At 47.9% G+C, this 27,807-nt stretch overlaps 1 protein-coding gene across 2 annotated transcripts in view; it reads left to right on the forward strand.

The window, feature by feature from the left end:
* Positions 1-20,629, forward strand: part of MFHAS1 (multifunctional ROCO family signaling regulator 1) — a 67,453-nt gene extending 46,824 nt beyond the window's left edge. The window contains exons 2-4 of one of the 2 annotated variants that reach the window (XR_005080079.2): positions 7,938-8,064; positions 13,447-13,557; positions 17,913-20,629. Coding sequence is in view for 1 of the 2 variants with exons in the window: in XM_037128809.2 (XP_036984704.2) it covers positions 7,938-8,064; positions 17,913-17,946 (161 nt within the window). In the remaining variant the exon portion in view is untranslated. The remainder of the gene's footprint in view (positions 1-7,937; positions 8,065-13,446; positions 13,558-17,912) is intronic. The other variant, XM_037128809.2, reaches the window with a different exon arrangement.
* The last annotated feature ends 7,178 nt before the right edge of the window (positions 20,630-27,807 follow it).

Consider the following 27,807-nt stretch of genomic DNA (forward strand, 5'->3'; position numbering starts at 1 on the left):
CTAAGTTTCTCTTCATCCCAGTGCTGTGATTTGGGGAAGGAAACTTTTCTGGGGAACTCAAAAGATACAGAGATCTGAGGCTTTTTCAGCAGGTGGAGAGGGTCTAGGCAGAACAGCTTGGGGGAGGCTTTTGTTCCGCTGCAGGTGTTGGAATGAGAGGGAGGGGCTGTCGGAGAGGGAATTTCAAATAGCCCAGCACGAGGTAGCAGTCGGGAAGAAAATTGGACGTGTGCAAATAAAAACAAAAAGACATAGGAAAGCGGCATGTCAGCTTCTCATAAGAAGGACGTGACTGAGCTCAGACGGATTTCTTTTCCTGGGTTGAACATTAGTCGGATGCTGTGGAAGAGGTGCTGTGCCCGAGGTCGCAACTGTTTTGATCCAGAAGAGACCTGAGTGGTTGTTGATCGGGGAGGGGCCCCATGGACCAGACACCACTCTTCTTGGCTTAGCATACCCGAGGCATCTGGTCATCTCCTGTCCCTCAGACCAGCAACAACGAGAAAGCTGTATGTAATGACAAGCAGATGTTGCTATTAGGACGGTTGTCTCTGTCCGGAACTGGGCTGAACGAGGGAAAGTTCAGCTTCTTCACTGCAGATGCTGTAAGAGGAAAAATTTAAGCTGTCGTTTGTGCCCATCTGGGGCCTGTGTGTGGCTTCAGTTACGTTATCCATCAGGAGAGTCCGAGGACGTCACAGGTGGGGATCATCGTAAGTCATAGAAGTCGTTGAGGGTGTGATCTGCATTTTTCCTTCTGCCCGTGCCTGTCACCACTACCACCGTTTGGGAGGATGTTGGGAAGAAGTTGAAGCGAAGTGTTTCAGTTTAGTTTGTTTTGTGTAGCTGATGACCAGGCCACGCGAACTCACAGAAGATAGATACTGAGTTCTGCCCCTCGTTCAAGGATATCTTTAAGAACCCCATTGGCCTGCTTGTTTGGCTTATAGATTATAGTGTCTTACTGATAAGACTTTACAAGTTGTCCCCAAAGATCATGGCACACAAGAGCATTTCTGAGTGTTTTTTAAAAAGATGTCCCAGCACTCAGATTCAAAACTGGACTGGAGAATTCTGCCAATGGCCGGACACTGGTAAATTGTCTAGAACTCGCGGAATTTTGACCTTTGCAAGAACTGCAGGGCTGTGTGTTGAAACTTAAAGAGCAGTTCCAGAAGAGGCTCACGGTTTCTGATGGTGCACGTGTTTGCAGCTGCCTTTGGAATTCATCCCGTAGGATGTGGCTAGTGAAGAGGTCCTATCAGTTTGACTCATTTCCAAGAGGAACTAATTGAGCCAACAGCAAACTCTGCTCACAGAGAGAATGCAGCATCCTGCAGTTTGGGGGACCACTCCCCGAATCCCAGAACTCCCTAGAGTGTATGTGGCTGAGGTCTGGACCACACCTATGAGCCCGACAGCTGACTTCCCAGTGGCCCAGCTGGAAGATTCCTGTTGGATCTGTGGGTTGGCCACCCAGCTTTCCGAGAACTTTGTCGTTCCCCAGAGGACAGGTGCCTGCCAGCTCTGTCAGCTGACTGTGGACTAGTCTGGCCTGGGGCCACCCAGCCAACCTCTCCGCCATCCAGGGGGCTGTGCCATGCCTTGTCCAACCGGGTCTGGGGAGAGGGGGCCCACATCCAAGGTTTTCTTCCTTAGGTAGTCCCCCTCAGCCTTAGGGTGTTCTTTAGAGTGCTCTTTCCTCTTGCTAATAAATTCCTGTGAAAAAGTCTCTAATTGTTTGTATGAGGCCTCCCTCTGTGCCTTCTGTCTCATGGTGAGACCCTGACTGACCCGTGCGGCCAACAAACCTGGTCAGGAGAGGAACTAAGGCCGACTGTGCCCAGAGTCCACTGCGTCCTGCCGGTTCTGGAGGACCAGCAGGTGCATCCACTTGATTAGTGTGATTAAAGGGTTTCCGTTTGCTTTTCCATTTTTGGTAAAAACCTGATTTAAGTAGCAAGCAGTCGTTATTTCACTGTCACTATTTTTAAAAACGGAGTCGCCTACTGTGCAGATGGCTTTCTTCTCATAAAGCCCATCACAGAAAAGGAGTGGGCGGTCCGGTCATCTCCCGCCAGGGTCCCTCTTCTCCTTTGAATCCTGAGTCTCAGGATCTTTCCCTCCTCCTTCCCTTTGCTCATTCGCCCGCACCTCTGTCTCCCTGCCCATTCACAGCGTCTCTGGTCGTGGTCTCCATCCACTTCCCACTCCTCACTGAGGCAGGGACTCTTCAGTTACACCTTCACCCCCCCCCCCCCCCACTGAGGCTGCTTCCACCAAAGGCTCCAGGGACCTCCTGGCCCGGGCTCCCTTTTCTGTTGTTAGTTTGCTTGTCCGCTCAGCAGAATTTGGTATAGCCGGTTACTTTTTTCTTCCTTTTGTGAAGCCACATTCTTCTTTTCCTTCTGTCCCCTGGCAGTTCCTGGCTGGTCTCTGTTCCTCTTCCCAGCCTCTGAATTTTCAGCACCCCCCAGGGCTTTGTCTGAGGTTCCTTTCTCTTGTTTGTCTACTCACTTTTCTAGGCAATGCCATCTACTCTTAGGCCTTTAAATGTCCCCTAACTGGCCGATCCCTCCCAAATCTCTAAAACCTCCAGCTTTAACCTTCTCCTGGGAAGTCAGAATAGCACACGTGATTATCTGTTCCCGTGTCTGTCTACTAGTCAGTGTCCACGTCTCCCACAAACCACCTTTTCTTTCAGTCTTGAGAATAGTGCCACCGTCTGCCAGTGTCTCAAACCAAAGGTGTGGAGTCATCCTTGACCTTCTCTGCCTCTGACCCCCACATCCAGTTCATCGGCAAGTCCTGCTGACTGTCCATAAAACATATGAGTCTCCCCCTCTCCCTGGCTCCTCTCCGGATCGGGTCCCCACCCTCTCCTGCCTGCGCTCCTGCGTGAGCCTCCTAAGGGTGTCGTCCCTGCCCTCAGCTTGCCTCTCTGCACAGCAGCCAGAGGTCTCCTTGTATCAGGTCTCACGTCATTACATCGTTCCTGCTTCCTTTGCTCGTGCGCTTCAGTGGACGCAGTGGCACGTTTTTAGATGTTTCCTTCTGCTGTGTGTGTACAGACTTTCTGGACTTCATTTTGTCTGAAGACAAAGCGTCCTTTTATCTCAACCCTGCTTTCCTGTTCTGTGTAAAGGTGACCAAGGAGTTCTGCTGTGCTTCCTGTCTCAGAAAACCTGCTGGGCTTGCAGGGACCTTCCTGCCCCTGATCCACGGGACGCGGCCCTCGCCCCGAGGAGGCCTGGGATGTGTGCTTTTGGCGTCTCATCTGAGCCACATCCAGAATCACACTCGATTAACAGACAGCACTGCACTCCAGGGCTGGAGGGGCATGAGTTTTAGAATATTAGAGCTGAAAGAAGCCTTTAAAACACCTGGATACCCTACTACCTTATGTAATAGAACCTATATACCTGGTTTAATTTCAAGACTACTGTTGCTGTTTGGAGGGGTGGTCATAACCTAGATCATTATCTTTGGAGTAGGAAGTGGGGTTTTTTTGCACTGGGAAGAAAGTTTTGGGGCTTTTAATATTGTGGTTTGGGTCATCGGTGTAAAAAATCTTTAGTACTTTCACGTGTGCCTAATATTTGAGAGTTCTGATGATAAGCAGAGAAAGTTGAACTTGTTCTACTTATCTTTGGTTGCTTTTTTAAAAAAATCATAGTAAAACTTGGAGTTCTTTCACAGGTTGGGGCCGGACAGTTTGATGGGTTTGCCAGCATTTTTTATGCTGGAAATCTTGAGCAAGAGTAATTAAGAATAGTTTTCTGTTAAGTTTAACGGGCACAGGAAAGCGTGTAGGGACTTAACACAGCTTCAGTTAATGCGGTGGTCTGTTCCCCGGACCACATTCCCGCATCATCAGGAAGATGGATCACATCGTAGCTGCGCACGAACAGAAAATCTCCGGCAGAGGGGGAAGCGCCAGCAGTTAAAACTGGCACACTTCAGCCTTTCTTAATTATTCACTCAAACATACAAGTGAACGGACTGTCTCAGGACCTCCTCATCTGGAATGACCCATTTCACTCGAAATTCATTTGTGTTGCTCTGTCCATTTATGTTTCTGATTGGAATGTGCTTCCAAGTTTACATTTGCACATTGAAGTGTCAGTCTTACGATTTTTAATGATGACAGAGCATTCCATCTGATTAATGTGCCATAGTTTAATCATTTCCCCATTGTTACATCTGGGAGGGTTACCAAGTTTTCACTGTTTTAGAAACAGTGTTGCTCTGAGTCGTCATTGTATGATTGTTGTCAGAAAGCCAGGCCTACTTCTCGGAGCAAGTTCCTGAAAATGGAACGATACCAGGTCACATGGCCGTTCCTTCCTTTCTCTCTGTCTCTCTTTGGTAAATGTAACTTAGGCATTTATCCTTTTTATTTGCTATTGCTGACACATGTAAATAGCTCTAATTTTTTTCATGTGAAGTTTTAAAATTTCTGGTGGGGTGGTGTTTTGCACTTAATTTATGGCGCAATCCTTGTGTATTGCTTTGCCATTAAGAATCTGGGTGCTGATCACATATTCATGGGAGTTCTTTATATATTTGGAACAGTATGCTTTTATAAAACCTGATCACTATAATAATAGTGTGGAGAGTTTACTAGATGCTGTATACAATGTTGAGATCTCCACGTGTTATCTAATGTGTCATCACACTCTCCCAGGTACAGGACAGTGACTCATCGGAGAATAAGAATGGAGTCACATGGTCCTGGGTTCAGATTCTGGCACTGCCACTCCCTCCTTGTGACCGTCACCAATGAACACGTGACCCCTCAGAATATCACTCTTCTCCTGTTTATAATGAGGATGATGTTCCACTTGCTTCAGAGGGTTGTGATGAGGACTGAGATAATACATTTATGGTAAATGGTAAAAACACGTAATAAATGTTCAATAAGTATGAGCTACTATTGTGATTATTTTTTTCTTCTGAGGTTAATTGGTGTTTTTCAGGTTGGTCTGTGTGACATCACGGTCCTAGGGCAAAGCACACGTATTATTTTCCGTTCTGATCTGAGTGTTACTGGGTCTTCTGAGTCAATATTCCTCACTCTTCAAGGTCTTTTCCAATCCTGCAAGTTCGTACCAGCCCATCCTTCTCATCACCTTTCTAGCATCTCATATAATGTTCCTGGGGGGCACCCATGGTGCAGGACTGGGGGGCTTTTTTCCCCTTACCCGACTTTCCAGGGCTGAGGCCCTGCACGTCTGAGACCTTGCCCTGGACTCCTGTATCCCTCATCTTCAATAATGCCTCACACGCAGAAAGGGCTCCCTATGCAGATACTCAGTGCATAGCTGTACTGTAGTTTAAAATCAAATTTTTGGTAAAGAAATTTGAGGCGATGAGCTTCTATTTTATGTGCTATGAACCACGCTTTGTATTCATGATAAGATAGGTTTTGTGTGGAAAGGAAAAAGCCGTTTCTGTTATTTTCTTAATTGAGCGGTTGGGCATGTTTCTTAAATCCCCAGATTACTGTCACCATGCTGTAGTCCTTTGGAGTGCACAGTTGTACCAGAGATTGTGAACTGTTCTGCTCAGTTTTCCATAGTGTCAAGTGAATTACTCACGTACATGAAACTTCTTGGGGCCTTTGACGAGTGTTCTCTGTCTCGGTGGCTGGCCATGCTCCGAGGTATAGGACCCAGACCAAGCCAGCTGCCTGGTACTGCGTGATACTGGCTGGGGGCCTGGGCAGTGCGGGGAGGGACAGTAAGGCTGCTGGTGTAACAGAAATGAATAACCAATGCCTAATAGTCCACTGTAACTTATTCTAAATTCTCTGGCATCTGGCTCGCCAGCACCTACAACATGCCCAGCGAGGAAGCCTGCTGAGCCAGCTGGTGCCCGGGAAGGTGCTTGGGGTCAGGCTTGACATCTGCATATATACCCTGGGCACTCAGGCAGCACACAAAGTTCGGGAGAAACCAGAGAGGTCCAGCCGGGCTCTGTTCAGGCCACGTGGGCACTCGTGGGACAGAAAGTACAAATTGAAAATATCCGGGGAGGCATCAGGGGAGGGCGGTCCAGGACCAGGGCTATTAAGAGGCCCGGGGCACCCAGAGCACCTTCCTGTGGCAAGCCGAGCTCTGTGGCTCATGGCGGGTTGGCTGATGTAAAGACGCACCGCTCTCTCTGGGCCTCGGAGCAAATCTGTTTAACCCAGAGAGCTTCTGACTCGTAAAGTGCTGTTTGGACTGGATGACTTCCAAGTTCCAGTCCAGCTCTAACATTGCTGTTACTGTGGCTTTTTTTTCCCACTTAGATAACACTTACTGTTTACATTTTTAACTTGCATTTCTACATTTCGGGATCTTAACTGGTATTGGAGTATACTTCTGATATAGTTCAGATGCCTGTGATATGAGCTAGTCATGGTAAATTAAATTTTGCAGCAAGTTTTGGTGTTTGCAGTAGTTTGGTGAAGGAACTCAAATTACATTTGATTCCTATTATGCAAAGCTGTGTAAAAAATGTTCAAGTTGGGAAATCAGTGTCTTTCATAAAAGACATGTCAATGCTGAGTTCGTTATTTAAAAATAGTGTTGTTAGATTGTTCTTCTAAGAAAGATGTGCTCTGATATAAACAAGCAGCAGCCCCCACTTTGGGGAGGAATTAGAGGGTGGTAGTGAAGGGTGAACACCCGTGAGATGGGTCCCCAAGGTCACATACCAGGTCTGCCGCTCGCTGGCCACATAGCCTGCCTGTGCCTGAGCTTCGTGTCTGTAAAGTGGGGGTGAACCCCACAGGGACATTGTCGAGATGAGAAGAGACGTACCTTTCAAGCTCTTGCTTGGTTCGGTGCTGGTGTGAAAGAATGTCCATCAGTGTGTGTTCAGCTGAAGGGGAGATGTTCAGAGACACAGGGTTTTGAGGCAGAGTATTTCTGTGTCACCACATGTTGGCATAAACTTTTGGGCCCCTAGAGTTTTTAATCGGCGGTACAAGTGATGGCCACCGTGGACTTGGCTTTGATTTCAGTGGCGCCTCCCTCCTGTAGGCACGCATTGTGTGTCCTTGGTTTGCTTTATTCACTTCCTGTGCTTAAGGAGGCCAATTTAGGCAATAATGGGCACTGGCATCAACCAGAAGCTACTGCGCTCTGTTCGAGCGAGAGCACCATGCTGGCCGTGGTCACAGAGGAAGGGCCACTGGGCAAGGGGGCGGACACACACGAAGAATGGAAGTCATTGCTGCTCCTAGGGATTTAACAATCTAGTTGGAGAGACATTCTATCTGGGTCATGCAGGGCACACAGATTTCCTTGCAGCATTTTGGTAGTTAACCCATTATGCTAGTTAACTGTTTTTACTAGACCGCATGGCAATGGGATCGGATTGTTTGGTCTTTTCAAATCCGCACACAGACCTCCCCAGGAAATCCTCTTGCTGCACTGAAGGTGGGTATTTATCTGGGTAACACCTTAGTGGCTGCGTCTCCAGGTCCTGCCTGCAGGGCTCTGTGGAAAGGCCTGTGTCCCACCTGCCCAGTCCTCATCAGGAGCACCTCCTTGGCAGCCCGTGTTCCTCAGGACCCTGGGACCCAGGGGACCCTGGTTCCGCTTGCCTGACATATAGATAAAGGTGTCCGGAGTCAGTCTGTGAAAAGCAAGGTGAGGAGAATATTGGCAGGTGTTGTCTTTGTCCGGAACTGGGGGCTTCCTGCCACGCCCCCAGGATGCTCCCATGGTAATGCCGATGAGCGTGGCCGCAGTGTGCGTGGGAGCCAAGCCGAGGCTGCGGTTCCGGTTGCACATTCGTTTCTGGGCCCGTCATCTGTGGCCCCTGCGCTTCCTCACTACCTGTCCTCCCCTTGCTTCCTTCAACCCCAGCTCTGTATTTCTCTGTCATCTTGTCCCACTGTGAAGGCAAATCTCCTTAATGCATTTTTCTCTCTCCTCCTGCAGGGGAGCTGCTGAGTCAGCCCAGACCGGAGGGAGTGGCAGAGATCATTTGCCCCAAGAACGGCAGTGAGCGAGTGAATGTTGCCTTGGTTTACCCACCTACACCGACTGTGATCAGCCCCTGTTCCAAGTGAGTTCCCACCGTGGCGCCTGTCCCTCACTCCCGATCCTGCCTCAGTAGCTGTGATAACAAAAAGCCGAGTTACAGTACATCTCAGCAGACCTTGAAAAGCACCCCCACCCCACCTGGGGTGGACCTACTTATCTGGATGAAGACACTGCCATGGCTTGTGTTAGCAAACAAGGAGCTTTTATTTTTTTTTCTTATTTGTGATTTTTAAAAACTTTTGCTGAAAAAAAGCCAAAGCACTTTTAACAGCTTTATTGAGATACCATTTATATGCCATACATCACTTAGTATATTGGCAGACATACACAACCCCAAAAAAGAGCATTTTTTTATGGATAGTCTTAATTTGGTCATTGCAGAAGTAAGTGGGTCCCCACTTCAAGGAACAGTGAGGGTCCAGTAAATAAAACAAGCTCACAGAAAATCTGTGGTGGATTATTTTTTCTCTGGGTCTTTGATTCTGTTTCGGTCCTTGGTAATCAGAGGCCATGCTGTTTGCTCTCATCTTCCCCCAAATGACCAAGGATGTTGGTGTGTGAACAAACTTTGGGACACTTCGTTCGCTTAGTATTATAGATAAAACTCTTCCTGGTGTTTCTTTTTGTACTATTACGAACCAAACTAAAACCATACTTAAACTGAAATGAAATACCTTACTGCTAATCTTGAAAAATCGCAGCCACAGGTCTGCTCGGAGCAAGCAGATCTCACATCTGGGTGCTGTCTTTTCAGCCAAGTATTCATGCAGGAAACTTGGGTTTGTCCTCCTACATAGAACATTTTTTTTCACGTGGAAGTTTTTACAGGGAGGCTGGGAAGTTTGCGTTTGAGGATGCTGACCTGCCCTCTCATGGGGAGGGGCCTGCCCTCGGGCTGCCTCGCAGAGAGCTGTGCATAGCAGCATCCCAGCCTCTCCTGTGCCCACAGTGCTGGCGCCCCTGCCGCGGCCTGCTCTCTGCAGAGCGGGGGTGGGGGGAGGCCTTCCTCAGCAACTGCCATGGCAGACTGCTGTCCCTTTTCTCCAAACTGGGTGACTCATTAGACAAAACACCCCTAATCTCTCTTTTCTGGGAAATATCAATGGACACCCAAAGGAAACTCTTATCTCATGCGATTATGTCCAGAACGCTATTTTAGCTAATGCGAATGTAGATAGCAGAATTCCTCACTAAGGCAACCCAAAGACATTGTCACGTGTTGAAGTGCTTCTTAAATACTAAGCAGGATTACATAGTAACTTCATGTCAACCAGAAAACGCGCTGTCCTGAGTATATCAAGTGACAGAAATGGTGCTGTTTTTTGAATTGGTCTCTTTCTTCCAGATACATCAGGGTGAAAACAAGGAGGCATTATGGGAACAGCAGCGTGTGCAATGGGGAGAAACAGTCGTTCAATACACTTTGCATCTGGTGTAGACTTTCCTGAGACAGGAGAGACGTTAACCTGTTTGGCCGTAGACACGTGGCATGTACTGGGCAAGACAGGGTTAGAGCTTACCATATCCACTTGCACAGAAGTCACAGTGGCTTGGCCCTGGGCCACAGCGTTATCGGTGTGTCCCCATGGGCTCCTTGTGGCAATGCCACACAAGGACACCGGCACCTTACCTCAGCCTGAAAACATGCTGTCAGCCCCTCACACACACACACATGTTATTCTACCTAAATGAACAAGCCTTTAAGTCCCGAGTCATCAGGGCCACCTGGCCTGGGACCTCTAGCGCTGGAGGGAATGCCTTCAGGACTCAACTGCTTTCGACCTGGCTGTGTGAATGGCTTTATTTTGAAATGGATTTAAAAACAATGTCATACAACGAATGGCAGGTTTAGGGTGCAGGTCTCAAATCTAAATAAAGGAAACCCAGGGGAGGTCTAACTTACAAGTAGATGACAGTATATTGGAAGCAGGAGATTTAGGAGACTGATGAGCAAAACTGTTCCAGGAGGTGGTCTTACCTCCACACGTCTGAGCCTGAGAGTTAGACTCAAAGTCCCGGCAGGCGCGAGAGAGTGGGAGACTGGAGCCATTGCCCCGGCCTTGTGACTCCAGCCACGTTAATTTGAGCAGGTCACTGTAGAGTGATCGTTGGCTAATGTCATCCCATAACATGCAGGTGGGTGGCTCTAAGGGCGGGCTGCCTGGCCAGTGGGCCTTGTAGAGCTTCTCTGGTCAACAGCCAGTTGGCAGCGTCCAGCCAAGCCGATCCCACAGCCAGGATCAGCACAACCCATCCTACCTGCAGTTCACCTTGAGAGCTGAACGTATACTTTGTTGTTCGAATCAGGGGAGGACTGCGAGGGACAGGCCAGCTGTTCATAATTATTATTTATGCCAGGACGACAGGCATCAGCCAGAACTGTCCTGGGTGCATAGATTAGTCACCCTGCTCTCAGGTCGTTGATCTAGGTCTTAGGGTGGTTTTTAAACAACATTCCAAGCTCTTCTTTGACCAGTTTTTCACTCTCCCCCGTAGGCCAAGTTAGAGGCTTGCCATTCAGGTGCCTGCCTTTGAGTATGAACACAGTAACGGTGCTGTTATTTAATCGTATATTCCTTATGGACTCTAAGCATCTCTATTGTTCATTTAAAAAGTGTTCTAGGTGTCTTATTCCTCAGTCAACAGTGACAGAGAATAGAGAGTAAGTAGTGACTTTTTAGAGAATGTGATTTACTCTCATGACTTGTCTCAGTGGCTGGTGGTTGGGGTCTGTATAGACGTTCCCCTGGGGAGAGGTTACATCTCCTGAATGAAAGGAAGTGTCTCCCCTCTGGCACCTTACCCTCTAGGGAGAAACCTAGGTGCTGAGTGGCTTCTCGTCCCCTTGGCTGGTTATCAGATAGAGCTGTAAGTGATCTCCATACTCTGGCCATCCTGGGCTGACTCTCGAGGATATTTGCACTGGAGACGAGATGAAAATTTAGCAGCAGATTTGCTGGGTTGCTCTAGAAAATGTTGACTTCCTTAAGGATATAGACTCCAATGCTTTTTTTAAAAAAAATCCTCACCCGAGGATATGTTTATTGATTTGAGGGGAGAGGGAGAAAGAGAGAGAAGGAGGAAGAAAGAGGCATTGATCGATTGCCTCCTGTACATGCCTGGGCTGGGCTTGTACGCATCTGGACCAGGGCTCGAACCTGCAACCTTTTGGTGTATGGGATGATGCTCCAACCCAGTGAGCCACTCAGGCAGACCTTGATACGTTCTTAAACGCTCTATTGAGTTAGACACTGGCCCACTCCATGGTTATTAATATATTTGCAGTTGTCGACACAATCTAATTTTAGAACGTTTTCATCACTCCAGAGAGAAACGCCCATCATTTGTAGTCACTTGCTCCCTGCACTCAATGCCCACTTGCAGCAGCACTTTCAGGAATGGTTTTGCTGCCTGTTGTGCTGGTATTAAAAGGGTTGTGGTTTTAAAGAAATTCCTATGAACACTGTTAATCCTGGCCCGGTTTAGTCTAAAGGCAATGAAGTGACTCGCACCCCCCACGGGCCGCCCCCTCTTTCCTGGACAATAGAGGGGCGTTAGAACTGCTTGGAGGGAGAGCAGTTTCAAACATGGGCTTTGGTTTTAGGGTAGTTCAAGTTCACAGCAAAATGGAGCGGAAGGTCCAGGGAGCTCCCGTATACCCTTTGTTTCTGCTCATGCACAGCCTCCTCCACTGTCAACACCCCCACCAGAGCGGGACGTTTGTCACAGCTGATGGACCTGTGCTGACACACCACCACCAGAGTCCGTGGTTCACGTTCCCTCTTCATGGTGTCCATTCCCAGAGGTTGGACACCCATGTAGTGACATATGTCACATACATTACAGTGTCTTCCACAAGATTTTCATTGCCCTGAAAGTCCTCTGTGCTCCTGTGTTAATTCCCCCTCCCTTAACCCTGAGCAACCACCGAGGGGTTTTTTTATCAGGTAAATAATTGACAGGCAACATTGTAAGATATTTAAAGTGTACGCCACAGTGATTTAACACATGTGTACATCGTGGAAGGATTTCTACCAGCCGGTGAATGAACACGTCCATCCCCCCCCCCCGTGTTTGTCCTTCAGGACTCCCAAATGGCAGCCTCACCGGTCCCCAGCCTTTAGAGGGAGGGACACTGAGCCTTGGACATTAAAAGTCGTAAGGGGCAAACGTACGCTTTCAGTGGGAAAAGTGAGGAGAAAGCAGAAGGATGATTTTAAAGTTTTGTTGAAAAATGTTTATGTGTGAATTCCTGCCTCCCTCCTGTTGGTCTGTGGGTCAAGCCACTTAAAATTCCAACTCAGAAGGAAGGTGGCAGCTTCGGTTAAAGGGCAGCTTACGCGTCTCGTTTTTAGTGCCCTGTAGAATGTTTCTCTCTCTCACTTCCAGAGAGGTGTAGAACAAGCCAGCCTCCTGCCAACTGAAGTATATATTCTGAAAAACTGCTAGATACCAAGGTGTCTGCTGATTCTCATTTAGAAGGCAGAACGCAACAGGAGAGCATATGAAAATGCTTTACCTGGAAGCGCACTGGAGTGCCACCCCCGGTCTTCCAGGTGGCTGCCCGATGGCTTGATCGTCAAATGCTCAGGAAAGGGGACTGTGTCACTTTCATTTCCTGACAGGTGCCATTTCTCTCGTGCTGTTGGTACACGTTTGTCTGGGCTCCATCTTACGTGGAGCAGTGGGGCTGAAAGAGGAACTTAGTTCTGATTTTGGCAGGTCGTGTGTTACAGAATTAGGAAAAAAGGGGGGACTGGGTTGAACGTTGTCGGGCTAAGCTTTCTCCTTTCCCAGAAAGTGCTGCTAATAACAAAAGGCTAAGCTGAGACCCCGAGTTTCAAAACTGCCTTTTCACCTGGGGTTCTTGTGTGTAAGCAGTGGTATTCTCCCTCAGGCCGGGTCCCCCAAAGGACAAGTTCTACATATTCTCAGATATGTAGCAGTCACTTTGCATAGGAATGTTGGCAGTTATATTGTTGTGACATATGGATACTATTGAAATAGCCTTTTATAAAAAGTAGGATGAAGACTTGGTTGCCTTTATCTTGCCAAATACACAGGCAAAGTATGTTGAAACGCACTCAGATTAACATGAACTTGATAAAAGAAAATTTTAAAACAACAGAGTGAGGGAACTGTGGCTTTATCACAGTGGAGGCTTTTCCGCTGACCACAGAATGTTGGAAACGTGGAGGGCGGGGAAGGCTGCCCCCTGCGGGGTGAGCAGCCTGTTGATTTGCATTGACTGGCTTGTCCTTTGCAGAAAGTGAGGCAGCTGGTGGCCTTGCAGCTTTCACAGGCGAGGAGGAGAAGGAGGAGGAGGAGGAGGAGGAGGGTCTCTTTGATCGTCCAGTCCCCCATCAGCCACACTGATGCTGGACTTTGTTCCCTCTCTGCTTAGGTATCTCCATACTTTCTTGGAAAATTAAGTGGAAAAGATAGTGCTACTTTCCCCTATGCCGTCATTTTTACTGTGCCCGATCTGTGACTCTAGGAGCACCAGTTTTTCAGGGTAAGTCTCCGGGAAGCAGAGAGGGTTTCTTAAACAGACAAGGGCTCCCTACAGACTGAGAGAGTTTAGGAAAAGGGGGCGGGGTAGGGTTTGGGATGAAAAGATCCCACAGAGCAGGACAGACGACAAATCTTTTACTTATCCAGAATCAAGATGCATTTGGGAACTAAGGATAAGGGAACCGCTTGATTCTTTTGCCCAAGTTACTATGATATTGCATGTATCAGTAATCAGCTCTCTGTGGGAAAAAAGCAGTCATCTGAAAAATTACTCAGATATTATGCAAGAGTACGATAACAGCAGGAAAAGCTCAAGTTGATTAGCACAGCAAACAGCATTCCAAAAGTGGAGTCTGTGTTTATTTTCTCCAGGCCTTTCGATGGGCTCTGGAGTTAACTTCCCGAGCTGGGGTCTTCCCGACTTGTTACGCTGTGGGGTAGACACCTGCCAGGTGCAGGTCTCGTGGGGTCACTGTTGGCCATCAGACAGACTCTCGCAGGGAGAGCACGTAGCATCATTCCTTACACTGAGTAGACAGCGCTCAGTAAATTCAGGCTCTGTCATTTCTACTCAGAATTATTAACAGTGTAATGGTGTACACTGCAGACAACATACAAAGGTCATCACGAAGAACAAAATTTCAAAATGCAAATAGAGACACTTGAGTAAAAGCCACCGTCTGACTACTAGCAGTGTTTAGCTTGTTACCGAGGTGCCTGCCCAAGGAAGGTGCATGTGAGTGATAGATAGGAAGGGGAGGGTGTTGAAGTACGTGCCCCCCACGACCGTGCAGGGGTCCACGTAGAGCCCGTGAAGGGCTGTGGGTAAGGCCACCTGCTGTCACTCAGAGAACACCCGCTCCCAGCTCAGCCTTCATGAGCTAAGAGGAGCTGGTAGCATTTCTGTCATGTTATAGTCACACGTGGCTACTGTGTGCCTGGATAAACTCAGGCGGGGCCCCCGACTCACTTGCTCCTCCCAGCAGCCCCACACGTCCCAGGGTAGGGAGCACTGAGCCCCAGACCGAGCCGTGTGCCTGCAGCCCCAGATCCTGAGCGTACAGCCGGGCCTGAGGTCCACGCCGTGGCTCCCAGGTCGGTGCTGTCTGTGCAGCAGGTTCCTTTCATGTTTGCTTCCCCACACAGCACATTACTAGAACGCTGGAGGTACAGTAAGGCGGACAGATCGGGAGTGGCTGTTGCTGAAAGCTAGTTTATTACTCAGGTGTCCTTAAAGGACCAATGTGCCATGGTTGGGGGTAGGGGGTGGGGCGGGCTAATGGGGAACACCGGGCCCGTCATGAAGGAGGGAGGAACTGTGGCCAAGAGCTTGCACTGTGGTTTCTGTGGGAAGGCAGGGACAAGGCAGGGGATCAGGCTTAGGACCAGCCAGTCTGGATAGTTTCAGTGGGCTACGGGCTCTGGGGCATAGGGACCGTCCCTGGTTGCTGGTACCAGGCGCTTGGGGTGATTAGGGCAGGTGTGTGAGAGCTGATAAAGGAAGTGGCTGGGGCGTGGGCTCCGGACTGGTTGGTACAATATTTGAGAGGCGCGATCACGCTGGAGGTGTTGACTCTCTCTGGGAACCGGCCAACACTGGGAGGGCAGACCCTCCCGGGACAGCAGGGCCCAGTGCCAAAGCTTCAGAATGCAGGAAATAAAAGGACCGGTCAAACATCAAGGTATGGCTTCAGGGTTAGCCTAAGCTTCGGAATACCTTGGATAATTCTGCTGCTGCATCCCAGAAACGCATGCTCAGCAGTAGCCTGAGAGGATCTGGGTCTAGGACCCCCACGCTGCCCTCTGCCTTCATCTCCAAGCCTGTCTTTCCAGCTTCCTACCCGGCAGCCCCCTAGGATGACGTGTAGGCTTCACAGGTGTGAACTACTGTCCCCCCCCGCCCCCCCGCCAGCTCTTCCTCAGCCTGTGCTTTGCCCCCATCTGTAAAGCTAGGAACCTGTTTCCAGAGTTCTCTCTTCCCACCTCTCTGCCGATTCCTGTGGTTGGCTCTCAACTGGCCTCCTGTTCTCTACTCTTTTTGTCCTTCAAACCAATATTATCTTTCAACTCAGACCCTATCCCTTTTCTCCCTATTTAAGTCTTGAATGGTGTCCTAGTGAGTTTAGTCTCAAGTTCAAAATCGTGGGCATGACTCACAATCAGACCCCAGCCACCTTGCTGATGCACGCAACATTCCCTTACTGTGTGCGGGGTCGGCCATACTGCACCCCTGGCTGGGTCTCAGTCCGCAGCTGGCTGCCACCACTTCTTGCCTACCCAGTGAAGGCCCATATTTCTAAGGCCAAGGTCGTGTGCTACCTTCTGAAAAGCCATCCCTAGCCCTTCTAACTGTAATTGGTCACTCTTCACATCTCTTCAATACTTCCTATATATACATTTCCATTATACTAATGAGCTCGTAGTAGTTTGGCTGTTTTTTACCTATGACTGTTTCATGACATCTTATTAATCATTCATTCGGCAGATCTTTGCTGAGTATTTGCCCTCTCCTGGGCATCATGCCAGGTGTTGAGGATGCGGAAATAACTTGAGTAGACCCTGCCCTCAGGGGTCAAATAGCCTCCTTGGGGAGAGTGAGGGCAGAAGATGGAGCCAGACAACCCTGTGAGTGATTACAACAAAAACATGATACCTGCTATGATAGGGGCGTCACTGAACTCTTGTAGGCACAGAGGAGAGAGAACAAGAATGCTACCAGCCAGAACTGGGGAAAGGTTGAGGAACTTGAGCGAATCTTGTCTGATGGATGAGGACAAGTGTTGACATGGGGACCCAGTGAGAGGGGGTGATTCGATGGATCTTTCTTCTCTAAGAGCCCAAACGTAAAAAGTGGTGTTAATGTGGAAGAATGTTCAAAATGGTTTTCCTTTTACCCCCTTCAACACTGAATATTCCCTGTAAGTACCCTGGATCGGGGTGTCCTGTGTTTCTCAGCCTTGTGTGGGGCTCAGGGGAGCAGACAGCCAGACAAGCTGTCTACGTTTCAGAAGGTTCCTAGAGTCAGTGAGAAAAGCATTTACATAGCGCGTCTCTCACACGAGCCCACATCTCCCACCACCAAAGGTACCTGGTTGGCTGCTCCATGTGTTTTCACACTGCCATCCTCTTCACAGTGACTTGGATTATATTATTACTTGAATTTGAGGCAGGCTTCAAACCTTTCTCCACTGTGAAGTTACTATATTAACAGGTCTTCAAAGAGTCCTCCTAGCTGAGTGCCATAGAAGCGGGGCGCTGTCCTTGGGGCCCAGAATATTCCTGCCTGTCGACAGGGTTTGGAATCAGACCACCCCCATTGCAGGCCTGGCTCTGCCGCTTTCTGGTGTGCACCCTCCGGGAGCTCACTTCACGTCTTGGAACCTTGGTTTGCTTCTTGGTAAAATGCAGAGGAAGGTGGCACTTGCCTGGTGGGACTGAGGAGCCGATGACTTGGGAAATAATGCAGGACGGTGAATGGCGCTATTCCATGTAGTAAGTCATTAGTAAGTGGGAGGTGCGTATATTCGGTGCTATTGTTATTAATGTTATGTTCGGCACATTCTTCTATTGGCTGGAGAGATGTCTTAGGTCGATGCTAAATGATCAGTTCCCCCAAAATCAAGTAGCCTTAGGAGAGATGGAGGGCAGAGAGTGAGGCAAGCAGATCGTAACGCCTTTGTGTCTTGGTATGTTTTACTCAATGTTGCTAAAACAGTTCTTACGGTGTTGCTTTGCTTCTCGTTATAGGAAAGCTGAAATAAGGGATGGGGACACTTGCCATTTGTTCCTGGAATCATTTTGTCTGAATTGAATGTCACTTCATTTAATTAGCCAAAGACTCAGCAGGCTCTTCATTTTTATTCGTTCAACTCCAGGGTTGAGTTTGACAGCCTTGCTCATAACGCTGGGAGCGAAATCATGCCATTTGGTCCAGAGAGACACCCAGCCATCCTTTTCAGCGTCTGTTCCCACCCCCGGAGGCTAATCTAGGGCATGTCCCTGGGTGTCTGCCTGCATCTCTGGAGGGGCCGTAGCTCTGTGTTTGACCTTGGGGCTCTCGATGAGAAATCTAGTTATGCTGTAAGATCACAGTGGAATGAGTGCTTATGGCTAGTTGGTGTCATCTGTGTGTCTGAACCTCATGTCACAAGCAGAAATGCTTGACAGGTCCCGGTGGAAGGACTCTTTCCTTTATAGGAATGTTAGTTGCCTGACATTTCCATTTTAGAAGGAGTTATAGAAATAGAAATGAAAAATATGTGCAAAAAATAGATGCAGAATATCTCCCCCAGTTCTTATAAGTGAGAATCATTACCTATGGTCATTCCTGGGCTTTTCTCTCCCCTCCCCACACAGGAAGAATGTTGGCGAAAAGCACAGACACCAGTGACCTTTCTGGCTGTGGAATTTCCGTGGAGAAAAGAGAGCATCAGAACTCACCTGGACCACCTTTCCTTCCTGGTACACCTGCCATGCGCCCGAGTGTGTTCCATGAACTTGAAAACACACAGTGTCCAGGTGCTCTCAGAAAAAGGAATGCACCTGGCCTGCAGACGAGGTCACGAGGGGCGGGGGGGAGGAAGGGAGAGAACATGGAGCAAATGTTTTACAACCCGAACCTCAGAACTGTGATCCTCCAAGGAGAGCGCTACTTGAAGAAAAGGAAAAAAAAAAAGTCGAATGGCTTCTCAGGGATTTTGTTTTCTGTGCACATATAAGCCATAGTTCCAGTACAGGTGGCAGTGTCCGGAGCACGCAGATTTCAGTTCTGTTAAATGTGAAAGAGGGATCGACCGACCATTCATTGCTGTTCCGTAACAAGTGTAAAATATGTATATGTTTATCTTTATTTTTATAATATGCAAATACATTTAAATTTATACAGTTTGAAGCTTCTAGCATTAGTTAACACTGGGTGCAATATTCCGCATGAGAACTGTGCCAAGATGGGGCTGATTTCTTACTTTAGCATAAGACCTGTTTGTTCATTCTTTATTTTTTAATCCTTTTCAGGTTAAAAAAAAGGATTTATCTCTGCCTATGGGTTAAGTGTTGGTTCCTAGAGGTTGCCAATCACATGCAAGAATCTTCAAGGTGCCCCTCAGGCAGTGCCTCCTCTCCTTCTGTGAACGAAAGGACCCTGCCTGTAAACCGCTGGGCAGGTTGGGCAAGGTCGGGGGTTTTTCCTTTTCTCTTCCTGTCTCTGAGCAGAGCGTTCCTTGCTCCAGGCTTCCCTGCTGCCTGTGCCTGGTCCCTCAGTGATTCTCAGATCGAGGGCTGGTGTAAAGATTCTTCAGCAGAGGAAAGCAAAGGGGGTCGCCAAGCCCATGGAAAACCTGAGTCTTTCAATAGCTTCAAATAATCAGGAGTCAATTCGGAAACATGCAGAGAACTCTGATAATGAGTACTTCCTTTTTCCCTGCCCCCAGAAACAGAGTGTGAGATGTAGCGGAGCACCTGGAAGGAAAGCCCTCCACATCGGGCTGTCAGACCTTAAGATGGTAAACAGCCTAATTGGAGAGCACAGTCCCCCACTGGTTATTTATAAACATAGGACCTCTGATTGGTCAGTCTACTGCCAAGAACTAGTAAAAGTCTTGTTTTAAATTCTCCACGAAGCAAAACTCAAAAAGCAAACCAAAAGTACTGCTTTGTCTTGGAACCCTAAGGGGGCCACTCGGCGTGGGCTGCAGGAACGTGAAGGACTGTCTCCCCGCCTCCTCTGCGCGGTGGCTGAAAATGCCTGAGGCCGGTTCTCACCAGAGTAAGACAGGAGAAGCCAGTCGGCTGGCAGTGTTCTTTTATAAAGTATTGCCTCTTGGAGTGCCACGGCATACGAAGCCTCAAAAGATTTTTTACAAGAAGTAACAAGCACGTGAGCGGCTGCACCGCACAACATCACAAAGCAATTTTTGGAGAATATTTTGTGCCCGGGAGGTAACTTTCCTAACTCCAGAACCTCCGGTTCAACAAGTACAAGGTCTTAGGATCAGAAAAGCAAGGGGAATCAGATTATTTCTCCATTTTTAAATACTTGAAGACAACACCTCTGATTTGCAGTTTCATTGTCTTAGGAGCGGTGGTCACAGAATTGATCGGACTAGGCCTTTTGTCACAGTTCTAGTGTGCGCTTGTGAGAGTGCAGGTGTGTAAGTGTGAACCAAATGGTAGCATTTCATCGCTTTACAGACCATTGCATCGTTGGGCATGGAATTTTTTCATTGGCCAGAGACAGGTCCTAAACTGTCAAATAAACTGATTTCGACCTGTCTTTGGAAAAGACGCTTATGTGTGTGACTCTGAGCTAGCTCTCTCCAAGAGACCCTATTCAATGAAAAGATGAGTGTCCTGGGGGTGACGCACCCTGCACAGTGTGTGCTGGTGTCATGATCGTAAGTGCCCACGTTCTTAGTGTCGGCCGTTTTTCAACAAGTGACGAGCTATCATCGGAACCCTAGACAGGCAGAGTGAGGAGGAATCTCGGTGTCCCGTGTGGTTAAGTCATCGCAATAAAGGGTCATGTGACCGAAAGCAGCTCTGGAAAAGCGTGAGACCTTGCTTCAGGTTGCAGGGAGGGTTGAAGATAAGAAAACACTCTGCTCCACAGGAATTTCCCTGTCTGGGCAGGAGCGTCCGCCCTCTTTCCGCACCCGGGAAGACCCAGGCAGCGAGGCGGACAGGCGGTTCACTAAGCACAAGGGGAATCTTACAATCTTACCAGTCCCTGGCCTGCAAAAAAAAAAAAAATGCCCTCCTAGTTTGTTATGGTTTCTATTCCTGCAACCTGTGGTATCAGAACCACTTCCTGGAATTACGAGAATGCTGCCAGAATAAATGTTTTTCCCCCTTCCATGAAAAAAGGACAGTGCTCACATTTGACACTTGTGCGGTGGACTCTTTTGAATGAATAAAGTGAAAAGGGTTTGGTGTCGTCCCCGATGGGATGGGGTGTGTGTTCTTTTTCATGCCACAGTTTGTGAATTGTAATCGCAGCTTCCTATTTAATTGTTATAACTGGGCAGAAATTTTAAAAAAATATCAAAACTTCAATAAAAACATAAATGTTTAAGTGATTACAGTTCCAGAATTTAGTTATTTCTGGGTTTCTTTTTGTCTTTCTTTCTTTTAGTTTTAGTTTTATCAGTTAAGGAACAACCCTTTTATGTGTTTAGCCAAAGCACTTGTGAGCCGTGGGAGGTGGGTGGTAGCAGCTGCTTGGGGTTTGAGTCAGAAGGAGGAAAACTGTTTGACACTCTGCCCTCTCTTTCCAGGCTGGAGCTTCAACTCCTGAATATCGGCTCTGATCTCTTAAATGGATCTTTTTTTTCAGTGATCTGCATTACTCCTAAATCAAAGTTACGAATGTGTGTTAAGCTCACAAACTCCCTTTCTCTGGGCTCTTAGCAGAAATCCTCCTTGTAATGACCCCGGGGAGGCGGAGAGAACTGACCTGCCTGTACCAGGGTCAGAGGTCTATTCTCTGTGTGCTTGAGAAGGATGGTTGAGAAGATAAAGAAAGGAAGTGGCTGCTTCCTGCTGAAGCCACACCTTTAGGGAGGGACAAAGAGCAGAAAAGTCCCACCCTGGGGTGCTGGGGCATGGGGGTGCACAGGGAAGAAGGGGCCCCTTCGGCCAGGAGGCTTCACCATGAGACCCCTTAGAAGGTAGGTACAGCCACTGGGAGCCCTGAATCCAAATGTACCTGTGCCACCTCATAGGCCACCTTTAAACGTTCTGTCCATCTAAAAATACCACAGACAAAATAGGAAAGTAAAAGTCAAATTTAAAGAAATATTTGCAACATATAAAAATGAAGAGATGACATACTACAAAAAGAAATCTTAAAAGTTAATTAAATGGAGCAAAAATGGTCAATGAACAAGGATACTTTACACAAGAAGAAATGTAAGTCGCAAGGACACCTACCAAAAACGTCAGCCTGCATCATCCATACAGTGCACGTTAGAACAGTCTTAGGATTGTGCAGACCAAAGTAGCAATGACCATGGAAAACCGGCTCTGCACCTGAACTATGTACAGTGTGAGGTGGCAGGCAGAGGAGGCGCTCCGCTTACCCGCAGGTCCAGGTGAGTGGGGCCCAGTGCTCAGCCCCGAATCTCTTCCCGGGCTTGGCTCTCCTTTACCAGGAACCTGTGGTGTTCTCTAAATATGGCGCCAAGTGTCTGCAGTGACAATTAGAAGTTCTTGATTTGCTCCCTCCCAAATCTGTTTCTCCTACTTAATCATGAGCTTTGTGAAGTGGACTCCAGGTTTGCTTGAGTACCCAGGTGGTCGCTCAGGTGCTGAATCCAGAGGTCCAGGGTTGCTTTTGCCTGTGCCTGCCTGTGTCACCTCCTGGTCCCAGGAGCCAAGAGCGACACCCCCCAGCTAGAACCTGCTGCTGCCACTGCCGCTGTGCCCTGAGCAGGGACAGGACCTGGAAGAGGTGTTAGAAAACGGATGACCCTTTGACATCATCTGATGTGAGGGCATGAGAAAATTCACCTGGTAACAGAAATCCTATTTGAATATTTAAGTACAAGTAAAGAAAGGATCTTCATCTTGATATACAGGGAAGATTTTTGAATCACATGGACTTCATTCTAAACACTGAGCACTGATTCCCCAACTGCTCCATGAAGTATCTATGCCTCCTGAGATACCAGTCCTCATTCTTCTGTAAACGGGTTCTAAGATCAAGTAAGCCTGAGAAATGCTGCACTAAATAAAGCTTGTAAGCATTGTTGCGGGCCTCAGCACCTTTTAGATGCTGATATAACTTGTGAGTGTCCAAAGGGGGGTGGGATACAGCATTTCCACGTGTGTCTGAGTGTGGGGAGACCTCTTTCCCAGGAGTAGTCTATGGACGTCGTCTGAGACCAGCACTCCCAAAGTGCACCCCACAGGGTTTGCAATAACCAGGTCATTAATAACATCAACTGTGAATGAGTAAAACAACTCAATCAAAAGAGACCGTGTGACTGGATTAAAAAAGAGGCTTTCTGTAGGAGGCAGATACTAGATGTTTCTCTTCTCTTTCTCCCACCCTTCCCCTCTCTCTAAAAATAAATAAATAAAATGTTTTAAAAAATGTAAATGGGTTAAACAAAACCAAAAGACTGGGACTATGTGATTGGATTCAAAATGCTCCCTAAAGGAGGCAGATTTTAACCTAAAAACACAGAGATGGAAAGTCTCAGGTTGGACAGGGACATGCCAGGCAAAAACCACTGTAATGGAGCTGGAGTGGCTGTGCTAATCCTACACAAAGTAGACATCACGATCATAATGTGACGTGATACAGTGGGACACTTCATTACAAAAAAGAGCATTCCATCAGGAAGAACAGGGAGTTTAGGACATGCACGAAAATGTAAAGATTCAACACCACAGTACTCAATCACCCGTGGGTCAAAGAAGAAGACAAAAGGTGATTAGAAAATATGAGGGAAATGCCAATTAAATCTCCAGGGAAATGCCACTTTGCACTCACTGGGATGGCTGCTATCACAAGCAAAGAGGGACAATGCAAGTGTTGACAAGGACGCAAAGAAATTGGAGCTCTTGTATGTTGCTGCTAAAACGGTAAAGATGTTTTGGCAAACAGTTTGCTGCTTCTTCAAAATGTTAAACGTTCTACTCCTGTGCTCCAAGCCCATATCCGAGAGAAATAAAGGCAACAACTTTATTATTTTATCTCAACAACTTGTCAATGAAGATTTATAGCAGCACAGTGGCCAAAAAGTGGTAACACACCAAATGTGCATGTACCATGAATGGAGAACTAAAATATCAGTATGTTCGTACAGTGGAATGTTATCTGGCAATAAAAAGAAATAAAGTAGTGATACTTGCTATCACTTGGAGAAGTCTTAAAACCACTATTCTTGGTAAAAGAAGCCAGTCACTGAAGACCACACAGTGTATGGCTCCATTTCTATGAAATTTCCGGAGTAAGCAAATACAGAGCGCTTGCTGAGGCTGGAGGGGAAGGGTTGGGAATGACTGCTAGTGGGCGCAGGGTTTCTCTTAGGGGAGTGTGTTGGGCTGGGCTCTGCAGAGAAACAGAACCAATAGCATGCACTGGAGAGAGAGTTGTAGGAATTGGCTCATTGACTGGGGAAGCTGGCAAGTCCAGAATCTGCAGAGCTGATGTCCCGGTTTGAAGGCTGTTTCACAGGTGAATTCTCTCCTATGGGGGAGAGGTCAGCCTTTCGTTCTGTTCATGCCTTCAACTGATTGGATGAGGCCCATCTGCCGTTATGAAGCTGAGCGCACAGCTTCTGTTCTTTGTTCAGAGAACAAAGGCAGAGTGATGCGGCCAAACTGAGAAAGAAGTGATGAGTCTTTCAAGTGAAAAGACTCAAGTTGTTCATTACAAAACTAAAATAAAGAAGACTATTTGGGGGCAATGAGGTGTTCGGCTGCTGGCCAATGTCATGGGGGACTCTGAGGACATGAAAGGATGTAGCACCAGCAGCCCCAATAAAAGCCTGTCACAATGTGCCTCTGGCATGCAGGTCAATTCCTTGGTCATTTGGCATAAATCTAACTGAAGTCTGCTCCCTGAACAGGGGTACTTGAGACTGTGAGTGCACCCCCACCCAAGTCTAAGGGCAACACCCTCGCTCCAGCTCTCGTGCCCCTCTGCCAGTGCCGCACCGCTGGCTAGAGTAGGCGTGGGCACTGGGTGGCCTGGTGTGCAACAGTTGTCCCGGCAGCAAGCTTCCCGCTCCTAGGAACAGACATGGCAAAGGCCAACAGCAGAAGTAGGAAGAGTGTGGTGATGCCCAGAGAGGGGTCAGAGTGGTCCTTAGGGCCACTTCCAGGCCAAAGTTCAGATGGACAGGAACCTGGGTAAAGCCGAGGAAGCTGGCGAGGAGCAGAGGACTCGGCAGTGCAAAAAAGTACCCTGGAGACCACCCCACTGTGAGTGGGTTGGGAAATAGGTCGCTAGAGTTGCCTCCATTGTTTCAGTCCAAAAATACTTTCCTAAAATGACTCAGCTCCCCTGAGCCACCCCCCCATCGCTTGAGGGAACCTGAAGGGATCCCTGCATTTGCACCAAAAATACCCCGTTGAAGCAGTGCCTCTTTCCTAGGAATTCCTTCCCTCAATCATTAAGCTCTGGAGGTGCAGTACTAGATATGGCAGACGTGGCCGGAGACCACGTCTCTCACATGGGAAATTACTCACCCCCAGCCCATGCCCTGCACTTGCACTGTCTGTGTGGCCCTCACTCTGTGCAGAGTGGTTCCTTTCCACAGAATTCTCTTTACCTGCTAAGTATGTTCCTCTTTGTAGGCCCCCTCAAGCAAAATTTCTCTCTTTCCTGTACAAGTGTGCACTTCGCCATTCTGGCATACCTTCCACGAGGCATCTCTTTAATGCATATTGGTTAAGCTCAGCTGCATTCACCCTCTGAGGAACCAGAAAGGGAGAAATGAGGACACTCACCCCTTTCCCTTATTCCCAGCTCCCACACTCCAGCCCAAGGGCACGAGTTTTCCATTATCACCCTGTCTCCTAGCGTAAAATAGAAATGATGACATATATCTAAAGGCTTTGGTCCAGCTGCCTTCTTACAAAACATCACTAGTTGATGGACAAGCTAGTTGTTTTTTCAGCCTTGGCATGTGGTCCAGGTTGTCCAGCTAGGAAGAAGGCAAAATGAAATACTTCCAAGTGCTTTGAAGTGGCAAAACTGTGTTTATACAATTACATGAAAACCAGCTAATGGGGTGGTTTGATGAGGTTTAATGATGTTGAGGTCAGGAAATTACAGTTCCCTGGTTACATGTTTCACTGCAGACTGGTTTGCATCTCATCGGGAAAGAATCTGGATTTGGAGTGGTTCCTCCATGCATAAGGGGCTTGCTATAAATAAGGGGCTGCAAAAATGAGTTCTTAAATGAATTTTATTTCCTCTTGAGAGATGCGAATGAAGACAAGTAGATAACCTTCCCTGTCTGGGCTGCACCAGAAAATACCACTACTTAGATGCAGGTGGTAGCAACATAATAAATTAAAAGTGATGTCTTCTCCCACATCCAGGCCTCCCGCTCCACCAGTTCTGCCAAGTGCCATTGACCTTACCAAGTCTCCATGCACAGGGGCTGGAGACCCAGCTACTGCAGTAGTTGCAAGAGTGCTGAGCTTGCCAACAGATGACCTGGGTAGAGACTCAGGTAGCCACTGACCAGCCATGGGATCTTGCCCAGGCCCCTGGACTTCATTAGGCCACAGACTGCTCCTCTGTGTACCCAGCGGTGGCTCAAGGTCCCTTCCGCAGTGTGATAGAATATACGTCAGTTCGCGAGGCCATTGTCCCACATCTACAAAATTACTGGAGCTGACCTGTCAACATTAGGGTCGTTTTTCTAATTGTACTGGTCCACACTCATGTTCTGACCTGGTTCTCCTTGGGACTAACCTTGTCTGTCATGCAGTAACAGGAGATTGGGCCAGGGACGGGGCACTCGTTCCTCTTATTCACACATGAATTGGGAAGAACCGCTAGGGGTGGTCTCCTTTGCCGAAAAGGCCTGCAGATAATTAATGAGCCGATTCGTGGGACCACTGGCCTTCAAGGATTTCATCACAGTGTTCTTTTTAAAGGCAAGGGAAAAGAACTAAATGTTCAAGTTCTCAAGTGGACAGGTTGGGTGATGATGCATCTTCTGTGCAAGGGTCTGACGGATGCTGACTCCCTAGGGTGCTGCTCTTGGAGCCCATGTTTTTAAACACGGCCTGGGAGGCGTCTCTGAGACCGAACTCTCCAGATGGAACCCAGATGGAATTGGGTTTATTGATCAGGACATTAAAAGGGATCGTGTCAGTGAACCATCTTATTTTTGACGTCTTGTGCCACCTGCACTAGAACTTTCCCAGATAACACGCCCTCCAATTTTTGCCTCCTTCACACTCGTGTGCTGACACCGAGGCACCAGGGTGGGACCAGCGAGGAATGGCCACGATAAGCTGCCAGCGTGTCCAAATTTCACCCCACTCTCAGGCATCTATTCCAGTGTCACTGAGTTATGGTCAGGGATAGGATGTTCCTCATAAAAATATAAGGCGACAATCAGAAAATCATAAAGTATAAGCCTGTGATAGGAAACATCATTAAAACAATGCTCCTGAAGAATGGTTCGTAATGCTATACAGGAATCTTTGTTACAATTGTAGGTAAAAAACAAAGTTGCAAGGTTTATAGCTAATGTATTTTCAACACATGTGAGGACACACGCACAGAATGAGAGCGTCCCTGAAGCCCCCCACCCCACCTCCTGCCACCTGGCCCCTGCTCTGCAGAGAGCAGGCCTAGGGCAGGGAAGCCCGCACTCAAGGACCGAGGCTCAGACCCTATCACACAGCTCTCTGCGAGGCGGCCCGAGGGCAGGCCCCTCCCCATGAGAGGGCAGGTCAGCATCCTCAAACGCAAAGTTCCCAGCCTCCCTGTAAAAACTTCCACGTGAAAAAAAATGTTCTATGTAGGAGGACAAATGCAAGTTTCCTGCATGAATACTTGGCTGAAAAGACAGCACCCAGATGTGGGATCTGCTTGCTCCATGCAGACCTGTGGCTGCGATTTTTCAAGATTAGCAGTAAGATATTTAATCTTCATTTAAACGTGTTTTTAGTTTGGTTCTTAATACCATAAATATCCAAAATACTAACAGAGGCTACTTTTTAGATTTAGAGGATGGGTGACCTCTTTTTCCTCCTCCTTCATACCACACTCTGCTTTTCAAATTACCTACAGTAAGCTTTACTTTGAAATTACAATGTCATTACAAGAAAACCGAGTGTCCCTTAGATAATTCCCCCCTCTCTCACTTGAGATGGCTTTGTCCCCCTGCTTATTACCCCCAGTCATTTCTCTCTGCAAACACACCGCAAATGAGAAAACCAAGCCACAGAATTCACTGCTGTGACGATTGCAAATTTGACAATATCAGCACAATCAGCAGCCCCCGAGGAGCCTTCCAAGTGTGGGCGTGGGAGGAGGAAGAGGACCAGTAGCCACAGGGCTGGACATGCCAATAAAGCTGGTCATGGGGAGTAGCGCCTTTGTGACAGGGGCAGTGACCCTGTTTGTGACTATTTTATGAGGGCCCAGTGTAACCAGTGGTTTTCCAAGCCTGTGATCATAAAATGTCATAAAGGGCTCCTATATTATTAAGGCATAAGGCCATGGACCACATGCTCTCTGGATGAAGGTCAAAAAGATGATCACAGTGTTCCCTGG

This window comes from Artibeus jamaicensis, unplaced genomic scaffold (assembly GCF_021234435.1).
Source record: "Artibeus jamaicensis isolate MK-2021 breed Jamaican fruit bat unplaced genomic scaffold, CSHL_Jam_final scaffold_833, whole genome shotgun sequence".
Classification (NCBI taxonomy): domain Eukaryota; kingdom Metazoa; phylum Chordata; class Mammalia; order Chiroptera; family Phyllostomidae; genus Artibeus; species Artibeus jamaicensis.